We start from the raw sequence: 10,244 nt of genomic DNA, 5'->3' as shown, positions 1-10,244 counted from the left end.
GCAGAAATAGGCCCAGCGCCACAAGTTATCACCTAAGTGGGAAGAACCTTACATAGTAGTCGAGGTCACTCGACCTGGATTGGTAGGGCTATCTACTCCAAACGACGAGATACTCGAGCACTCGTGGAGCATCGGCTCCAAAAGTTTTATTCATAGAAAAGATAGGTTGCAGAAAGGATCAGCTTAGATCTTAAAAAAAAAAAACCTTATTCATCCTTGAATGAGTCGAGGTACCTTTTATACTCCTCCCTCGGGCGACAGCTGTTCACCTCAGGAATCGGCCGCCGACCAGTGTAAGGTCCAGGAAAAGTGGCTGAGGCAAAGGCCTTGCTAGAGCTGATGACCGGCATCGGTGATGCCGAATGGTCTTCTGCCTGGTGCAAGTGCGATCTGGTGGTTGTCGACGGAGAAGACTATCGCGCCTCCCTAGCTGGTGATAACCTGAAGTCTCCACCACCGAAGACCTTGATGGCGGCTTGGTCGATGATCCGGTCGAGATCACCACCATCCTCAATCCTCCCCATGCGGAGCGCTGCGCTGTCTGGCTTGAAGCATAGGCTTTGATGTAATGGCGAACACACTGAATGGAGGGATGATGATTATCTGCATTCGGCACTTCTTCCCTCTCTTTCTTAGGCCTACCACTCAAGTCCTCGTCATCGGAGGAAACGATTATAATTTCAGGAGGGACCATGGCGAGAGGCCTAGGGGAAAGGACTTCTGAGATTAGTTTACGAGGTGGAGATGGAGTGGAGGCCATGGCTTCAAGCTATACAAATCCTAGAAGGCAATGGGCAAAGGAACAAGGGGGGGGGGGGGGCGATATGAAAGGTACGGCTTCGAGTCCCCTCTATTTATAGCGGGGGGAAACGGGTCTTACTATATAAACATAGTCGTCATGATCCGAAACGATGGTGTTGCCTTGGGCCTGTAGCGCGTTCGGCGAAGTCAAGACATCTTTATGGCTTGTCTCGTCTCTGCAAAGAGGGATGGGCGGTTATTATGATGCGTCAAATCAAGATTTCGGTGAAAATGAGCACAAATAGGAGTGGATTTTTAATGCCCACCTACCCGGTGGTTCGAGCTCACTCGATATTCACATCGTAGCTAAAACAATAGTGCTCGGGAGCTTGCACTCTCGAGTATTCAGTCGAGGATGATGTGTCGATACATATGCTCTACTCTCTATCTTGATTGCCACATCAAACAGAGAGTTGGGGGACATCGAATACATTCGAGGCTGGAACTTTACTCTTTGTTCGACTACATTATCGACCAACGGTACATGTATGTCCTTTTTTACTCTCCAATCGAGGAATTTCTTTCTTGACTATAGAGGTAGGGGCTACATCATAATACCATGTTTTTTGCAAAATTTTATCTGGCTCTGCATCGATCACATTGAATAGAAGCAACAGAGACATATGTTGGGTCGATGACAGACAATTATACCTTAGGAGGTATAATGGCACGGAGATTGTCAGACATCTCACGCCTAACGTCCAAAAGGGTTCTGAAGTCCTAGTGTGCCTCGCATGTGCTCTCTATCAAGTTCATGTTTATGTGCTGATTGAATGCGCAAGCTGATAAAAGTTCACAGAAAATCCGATATGCTCTAAGCCCTATATTAGTCTTTTTCCTTACTATTACGGTCTTCTCGATTACTCGAGGGACGCGCATCTAATGACTTATCTAGCTATGATTTCAGGTATCACAGATATACCATTGATCAATCTCGAGAATAACGATAGCACGCTCTGATCAGTTTTACATCTATTCGTGCTAAACTCTATTTCATAGACAAAAAAATAGTAGTGGTAGCATATTAGATAGGCAAAATATCAGCAACGCCTCCAGTATAATTATCAAACAAGAAGAAGCCTATTACATATTTAAGGGAAAAGCTTAGGAGGTATCCACCTACAAGAACACAACTTAAAATTCCCTTCAAGGGATTTGATCGTCCTGGAAACAGCGTCGGGGTGCAAAATCTCGAGCACCGAGTATTCATCCCGGTCGTAAGCTGGACTTGTCCGACGGAAACCCAGAGATTGACCAGATTTAGTAATCCCTAGTAATGGAGGGACAGCCTCAGAGGTCAAGCCCAACAGAACTATTTTGTCCTTCATCCAGGGGATAACTTTCTAGTCGAGAGACTCCAAAATGTCATCATTAAAAGTATGAATGGAAACTGGCGTCTAAGCATTATTTTAGCAGGATCATCAATTTGGTTGCCCCAAGATTTCAAGAAAAACACGTGAGTCTCGTCCAAGATAAGTTGAGTGCCCTCCAGACCAGGCTCCCAGAGTTCGAACTCTGGCATCAACTTTTCCAATACCGCAATGACTCCAGATGGATCTCCTGAAGCAACCCCATCTAGGAAATCAACAATGCGCCACCAGAATTTGCTACTGGAGATTTGGAACCAGCGCAGTGGACCATCGACAAGAAATACATGCACACCCATTGTCATCTGAATATGGAAACATGTCATCCTTGGGCATACAATGATGAATAGTTTCCCATCCTTTCGCACCACACATCCCTCTAGGCTTACCCAAAACACATCATAAGAAAGTGACGGAAGGTTGGAGAACCATCCTGTCACTGGGTTGATCACTCTACCCTTGATCTGGCGCCCTCGCTCGATGACGATCAAGAGCCCGCTTGAGGCCCCGACTATCTCCTAGCTGTCACCGACTAAACCTTGGAAACGAAGATCGAAAATTACTTCGCTCCCCAGACGATGCACCCTAATCAAGCCATCATTGTGCACAAATGATCCTATCATGATCCATCGTGCAAACTCTGCCACCATATGCACTTCACGCCAAGAATATATCTAAAACTTCTTAATACGCATAAGGAGGAGAGGTTTCCATAAGCGCATAAGGAATATATTATATACGAACAGGGTATGTACAACACGTATTAAGAAGTTTTAGATATCACGGAACTGAATCAGCGGTACCTGATACACCTGAAATCACGGAAGTACATATCAGGAAGGTTTCGATTAGTTACCTAACTCGATACGATTAGTACTCAAAAACAGATTTATCTACTTGGATGTCAAAGAAGACAACTCCCTATCAACCACGGCTGGATAGGAGTCGGTACCCCACCCCTATATAAGATGAAAAGGCTGAGGGGGAGGACACAAGGGCAAGATACACGAGAACAACACACAAGGAAAACAGAGTAAGAGAGAACTCCGAGGTAAGCATCAAGACACTAACAGAAAAGGTACTCAGCGACCTTAGCTTTAGGTTAGATCAGATCTGATATACTCTCTGTAATAGATTTAGCCTCATTGCTTGTGCTCGGGATCATCAATATACGACAGTAACACCCCAACACGACGTATGGTATTACTCCAATTGGAGGCCCGAACCTGTATACATCGATTGTCCCATCTCATGATTAATCCCTGCACTCGAAGGTACCCAGTCTATTTACAGACACATTATTAGGAACTAATCTTCAATAACCTCTTTATAGAGTTGCTGAGTTTAGGATATGATCACCTCTCTGTATATTTGCAGCACACACTAAACACTAAAATTTCTTAGGTAACTTTGGGTTTTCAATAATTTCAGAAATTAGTACATTCATTTAAATTAATATTCATGAATTTTTCTGTTTTTTTAATTAAATTTATGACCTAACCATTCAAGCTAAGTACAAAAGTAGTCAAATTTAGGGAATTTTGATTTAAAATTTGTAAGAGATTTATAGTTGGAACTAGTTAAAATGAATTCTCTGTTATTTATTCTAGAAGCACAAAAATTAGTATAATTTTAGAAACTTCAAAAGTTCATCTTTTGAATTTATAAAAGAGAGGAGAATGAGTAAATTTTTAAAACAATTTGGCCAACTTAGCGGCCCGGTCCTAGACTCGGGTGGGTGGTGAACGGAATACTCTAGTGCGAATGAAGATGACTTCGTCACTCGTCAGTCAAAATTTTGAGGATAGACTTATCCTAGATCTGAGAATATATTCTCTTCTAGAGACCATCCCATCTCCTGTTAACCTTAAACCAAACACTATAAATAGAAATAATCCCCTCCCATCTCACCTCATGTGCAGATGCTGATGTGCAGATCCGCCCGGCCGTTGGTCGTCCTGCTCTCATCAAAGGGAAAAATTGAGCATTTGCAGTCTCGTTAGTTGCGGTTTTATTAATGCCGATGGGTACAACCATTGTCCCCACTCACTATAGATACTTAACGTTTTAAACTAAGACACAGTCTTTAGAAACATATTTTTTTCTATACTAGAATGTATTTATAAAATCCTATAAAATTATGATATAATAACAGTGCATTCTAAAACAAATCTACTCATCTCTCCTCTCCTCTCCTAATTAAAAAATGAGTAATCCATCTATCGTCAGCGTTTCTTCTACTCTCCCCTCCCACCCTCTGTACAAAACCGGCCAAAAACCGGAAAATCCTGCGCTAGACCGATCAACCAAAAAAGATCACGCCAAAACCGCTCCCACCCCTCCACTCACACGCCGCCCCGGCTCGTGTCCCCTCCTGAAGCCTAGATCCACCGCCGCCGCATGGATCTTGGCCTCCTTCAACCACCACCGAAGAATCCGCCGCTGCCACCCCTTATCCTCCCCTTGGCTCTTCCCCTATAAAGCCCGACGACCGGCCACATTGTGCTATTTTTCTGAGCCGCCGCTGCCTGTGCTTCCCCTCCCGCTAACCCTATATCCTGGTCGCCCTTTGCCTCCGCAAGCCATCGCTGCCACTTTTCCCAACCGGAGCTCAAGCCGAAGACCGTCGCCGCCTTCCTCGTTGCGAACACCAGTGAGCACCACCCTCCTCCCCCCTTCTTCCCCCTTTTCTTCACTATCCTTGGCACCGCTTCGTCCCGTTCGCCGGTGAGCCCTCGCACTAGGACTCCTCTCCACCTCTCGCCACCGTGCCTCGCACGATGGTCATCGCCGCCAGGACCGCCGTCATCGCCGCTGGGACCACCGTTGTTGCCGAGGTTGGATGGATGGATTTTTTTCACATCTTACGCGCGTATTGTATATGTACTGTATCAGATCCTTCACGCGATCTGGGCACGTGAGCGGCAGGAGGCAATGACGACAGCGGAGGAGGTGATCGCGGGGAAGGAGCCGCTGGATCTGATATGTCTCAGCCTTGACAAGCGCATCTACGTCAAGCTCCGATCCAACCGTGTGCTCCACGGCAAGCTCCATGTAATTAACCTTTTGCTTTCTCTTCGGACTGGTTGCTGTATTTTGTAGTACTGTGCTTGTGGTTGGTTGGGTGTTGAGTAGTGCCTGGTTGCAGTGGTGGCCTGAGTCGACTGGCTGTGGTAGTTACCAATGTAAGGCAACAATTTCATATGGGTGGGGAGATGAGCTTCTATGCTACTAATTTTGTCACTATTTTTTTTTCTGGTTTAGTTAGATCGTATCTTCAATTCGATGTGCCAGTTCGTGTTGCAACAATTTGATGAAAATTGGAGTGCATGGGGTTAAATATGTTCGTGTGCAATAACATCTATCAATTCAAAAGCATTAATAAGGATTAATATTTTAGTAACATGGAAGGGAGAATGACCATTTTTTTTGGAAGGGCTCATGCGGAAGAAGAGGTTGTGGACTGAATGAAAGCCCCTGTGTACAGATGCAGCGAATTATTTTCTCTATTCAAAACTAGATCATTTTAGTGTTCAAAATATGTTTCTATCTCATCTGTTGGCTATTATTTCTGAACTTTGTAAGTTGGGCTTAAGTGCTTCACTGTTTCAGACTCAATTCTTGTAATGGAACTGGGGCATTAGTGCTCTACAAAAACAAGTATCTGAATAGCAAATTTTTTTGGAGCATATAACAGGATAATGGATAGCAGTGGTATTCCTAGCTTATGTGATTGTCATTTAAGTATATTGAAGGTAGTATATTTGGTTTTATACTGATTTGTTCAGAATCACATGATGAATGGTGATACTATTTGCTGGCTATCCTGTAGTTTTGTGCTCCTCTGCCACGGCTTCTTTTATTTCATGTCATGCTGTATGTTGTCAATTTTTCAGTTGCATGTTTGCCTGCCGTGGATTGCTTTTAAGTTCGTGATACTCTCATCTTTCTCATGAGTTTGTCAATTCTTTTTGTTTTACCATACACTTACTAATCATGTGGTGACTTATATCTCTATCTCTACTACTTAAAAAGTCTCTACTGCATCGTATCTTCACGCAAAGTGTTCCGCTCTCCCGCCCGCCCACGCGCCAACCCCGCATTCCGCTCCCGTCCCTTTTCCGCTCCCCCTGAGTGGATGGTTGTAGGTGAGGACTCACTTTCGTCCACACCTCCTGCTCAAGCTTATATAGCCTCAAACATCATTGCCATCTCTGTAGAAGCGGACCTTAGTTTGTCAATTTTTTATGCATACAACATATGTGATGAATTGTTTGGCTGCCCATATAATTATATTTTCATGGTACTGAAATCCGACTGTTTTTGCCCCTTATCTGTTGGTTTCTTTTGTATCAAGAACACTTGACATATGTATTAGACTTAGAAAGAGAGTCACTAGAGAATTCTAGCCACCGCCATTCCACTATATTGAAATATCTATGCTTCTGTTTGATCAGTAAGCATCCATATCAACTGCCTAAATCCATTTCTTCTACAATAAGGAATTATGATAACTTAAACCTGATCTCTTCCATTTTCAATTGCAGTGCTGGTGATGACATCTCATATGCATACTTGGTCGGTTCTGAACAATCTCGGTATAAATTTGTACTATCTTGTCAGGCCTCATCTTATCGAAAAATTGCTTACTCTTAGCTGTTATACAGGTGAGATCTTTGATTCAGGACATCAGAGATGTCAGATTCCATAAGGTTGAGACTGGATTAGAGACAATATCTGGACGTACTCATGCTGTAAAGGTATCTTTTCTCTCAGGACTCTGGCCAACTGTCTATCTTGGTTCCTCATATTCTGTAGAAGTTATTTATATAGAATTGGATGTGATTTACATTTCCCTTGTATCTGTATTTCTACAAGTTTAACAGATTCATCTTTCATTGATCAGAGACCAACAATACCGTATGCCTTTTGTTTTCATTCTCACAACTGAAAAATCTCTCTGCAATGGAAGTGAACATTGTCCATCCTTTCATGGTGAGAACTTTGCAGGCATTCTATAATCATGATAGTCCACAGATGATTCGGCAAGCCGATAATGCAGGAGACATTCGGGTGTGCTGCTTCTATTTTACTAGGTCAAATATAGTCAGTAAAAAGTCCTGATTCTGCAATGTACATTAGATGCATGATTTGAAATAATCATAAAGAAATGCTTCATTTCAGATTCCTATTAATTTTAAAGTAGATCTAAATTGAGAATTACTTTTTCATTCATGAGAAGTATTTGCTTTACAATTTACTTTGGTCAGCAGCAAAACAACGTCTTATATAATCTATGTTGGTGCTTGAGTTGACTATATGGTGTTTTTCTCTCTCATTAAACCTTCTAGATTGCTGTGGTCATTGAGGATAAATAAGTTGTTATAATTCCAAAATGGATGAAAGACCTTGTGAAGTTGGGAAATTCTCTCTAAGCCTACGGGCTACGGCTCTCTCTGTGGGCCGAGCACCTTGGCCTTCATCTAGGAGAGGTTTGGGCATTATGTTTTGCTTTACTGTTTGTTAATCATATGCTAATGTTGGGTTGAAAGCAACAATTTTATGTAAAAGTGATGAAATCAGGATGTCCATTTCCCCTGTTTGCAATTTATATGCTTGTCTCCTTGATTGCCTCTATCAGATGCTAAAGTGGAATGTCTCAAATTATTTTATATATACCTCTTTTTAGTTACAAGCTTGTTTTTTCGGTGCGATAATGTACTTTGACATTGCAAAGCATGTCTTTTTGAATGGGTTACATGCGTGCGCATGTCTATTTTAGATGGAAAATATCAAGGGAGGTCCATATAGTATATTACGTAATAAATGATTTGGAGCTTATATGTACAGGTAAAAAAGAAAGAATTTGCAAGCCCTTAGAGCCAAAAGTACCAAAAAATAGCTATGCCAGGATCTGAGTCTTTAGTTATCTTCTTTTCCCAATGGATAATGAAAGCAAACTCCTGCGTAAATGGTTACCCTGATTCCATGAGTGACAATATGCCATTGTCGAATGTAATTTTCTTTTGATGTTTACAAATAGTCCAGGAGGCAATAGTAATTATTGCTAATATGAGTGCTCAGTTGTAGTTTTCACTTTTCACATATATGGATGCTTGAGTAGTCACCTACTCACCTTTTTAATCCATTTCATTTTAGGATAGTTCCAACCTTTTCACTAACTAGGTGATTTGGTTTCCCTATTTTCAAGCGCACAAACTCTTGTTATAGTCATGCTTATTTTTCATGGGGGAGGAATCATTTGCATTAAGTTCTTATGCTCATATCTTTTAAAAGTAATAGCAAAGAGTATCGGTATGAAATCTTTCACAAGATCGCTGGGCCCTCAGAAATATGCTTGAGTTGGTGCGACCCACCGCAGCTCCTTATGAATTTTGCCCCCCCCCCCCCCAAAAAAAGGTCCCTCAGGGAGAGTGGGAATATGAGAAAAAGAAATCATGTGCTTCCTGAGAAAGTTATGCACAAATATTATTGTCTTTTGTATACTAATGCTTTATGAAAGCCATTTTTAATTTTCTAACATGAGAGCACTATTTGGGTATATCACGATCATGGATTAAAATCTTGAAACCAAAGCTTCTACTTTGATCCTACCAACAATACCAGTTTTTAGCTGGTTCACACAGATTTTCAACCCTACTGAGAATATCAGTTTTCAGCCACGATTGTAACTGACGATGTTTTCTTATCTTTATTGTAGCAGACAATATTATCTTGTGCATTATTCAATTATTTGACAAAATTGCCTGTGTGCCTGGCCATTTTTATCACACTACTTGCTTTCCATGATATATTCCATATTTGTTCATTCAGGAGAACATGGATGAGCTGCCATATTCACTTGGCAAAAATCTGTAGCGTTGCACTATTGCTTCTTCATGTCCTTTGCACTACTGCTTCTTCAATCCTTTTGCTGAACTTCGTGTAACCTTGTCCTTCGTGATGTCTATATGCACTTAGATTTCATGAAGCATTGAAATTTCGCATTGTGAGTTTTATTTTTTGAACGGAGTATTGTAAGTTCTATTTTTTGAATGGAGTATTGTTTAAGTTTTATTTGGACCTACAGCAACTATTCATTAATGTGAAAGATCTGTGCGGCAATTAGATAGACTCTGTTTTGCTTTATTAAATCATCTGCATCTGTTCCAATTCTTATATATGAACTTTAGCGCTTTGAAGATGACTGTTAGGTGTTTGCCAAATTGCTTGCAAGAACAGTAAATAATTCTTATGGTCCAGATGTTCTCCGTTCTTGTTGCATTTTGGGGTCCGGCGCTGCATTGTCTGGTAAGGTTTCTTTTTCTTCTACTAGACCTCATCGACCGATGCAGTGGCGGCGACAGACTGGGATGGTGCGGCATGGTGGGTTCCTCGGTGGCCTGAGGGAGATCGTGAGCGGAGTGGTACTCGGCAGCCAGCTAGAGGTCGGGGTCGTCGGTGGCGGAGAGGTGCTCGAGGCCGGTGGGTGCCTCAGTAACCTGGTGGTGCTCCTCCTCTCGTTGTGGCTAGACGGACAGGAGAGAGAAGTTCGGCCTAGGAAGACACCTCCATGGCTCCCACCTCAGCCTCGTGCCCCTACCATCAAAATCCAACAGCCCACGTGCTTTCTTTTACCTTCCATTCGCTCAGCCTTCTTCTTCTTCCTTCCCTGATGACCTCACTCAAGTTTGCTCCCTAGCCCTGCCCACCTCCTCCTGTCTCACGCATTAACCCTCTACCCTTGTCACCCCTGCTCCCAACCCCTACAAATTGGCGATCCTGCACCGCCCACGGCTGAAGGAATCCCCGTCGCCCTGCCACCAACGCTAGGCTGGCTTGCCTCCCATGATGCTCCTCTAACCCTGGCAACGATGAAATCTCCGTTGGAACCACTGTCGACTGTAAAGTTGCTGAAAAATCAGGCAATGAAGCATGAGTATGCCTCCTTTTCAGGTGACTGAGATCTTGCATAGGTCTCGGTCACATTTTTTACCGTAAAAACTCGTCCATGCAAACGTAAAGAACTCTTATTGCTTTTTTTGACAGTAGTGGACATTCCTACTAACTCATGAT

At 42.6% G+C, this 10,244-nt stretch overlaps 1 protein-coding gene across 6 annotated transcripts; it reads left to right on the top strand.

Annotated features, from left to right (window-relative positions):
• Positions 1–4,528: 4,528 nt before the first annotated feature.
• On the top strand, positions 4,529–9,739 carry LOC133894458 (sm-like protein LSM3A). 6 transcript variants are annotated; one of them, XR_009905293.1, is made up of 6 exons: positions 4,531–4,821; positions 5,064–5,222; positions 6,204–6,316; positions 6,716–6,766; positions 6,836–6,928; positions 7,179–7,513. XR_009905293.1 is itself a non-coding variant. In XM_062334864.1 (4 exons), exons 2-4 carry the CDS (start codon positions 5,103–5,105, stop codon positions 9,045–9,047), a joined length of 258 nt encoding a protein of 85 aa, XP_062190848.1. In that variant the 5' UTR covers positions 4,529–4,821; positions 5,064–5,102; the 3' UTR covers positions 9,048–9,739. The 6 variants fall into 6 exon arrangements, 1 of the variants encoding a protein (XP_062190848.1); XR_009905275.1 differs by having other exon boundaries at positions 4,534–4,821; positions 6,716–6,746; positions 6,836–7,513; XR_009905269.1 differs by having other exon boundaries at positions 4,534–4,821; positions 6,836–7,513.
• Positions 9,740–10,244: the final 505 nt, after the last annotated feature.

Source organism: Phragmites australis, chromosome 2 (assembly GCF_958298935.1).
Source record: "Phragmites australis chromosome 2, lpPhrAust1.1, whole genome shotgun sequence".
In the NCBI taxonomy this organism is placed as follows: Eukaryota; Viridiplantae; Streptophyta; class Magnoliopsida; order Poales; family Poaceae; genus Phragmites; species Phragmites australis.
This window is presented reverse-complemented; position numbering and strand designations above follow the sequence as displayed.

Bases quoted from the DNA above. Each gene is read 5' to 3' on its own strand.
- LOC133894458 (XM_062334864.1), top strand. From the start codon at position 5,103: ATGACGACAGCGGAGGAGGTGATCGCGGGGAAGGAGCCGCTGGATCTG. The intron at 5,223-6,835 runs GTAATTAACCTT...GCTGTTATACAG, and splicing joins TGCTCCACGGCAAGCTCCAT to GTGAGATCTTTGATTCAGGA. The intron at 6,929-9,002 runs GTATCTTTTCTC...TTGTTCATTCAG, and splicing joins GACGTACTCATGCTGTAAAG to GAGAACATGGATGAGCTGCC.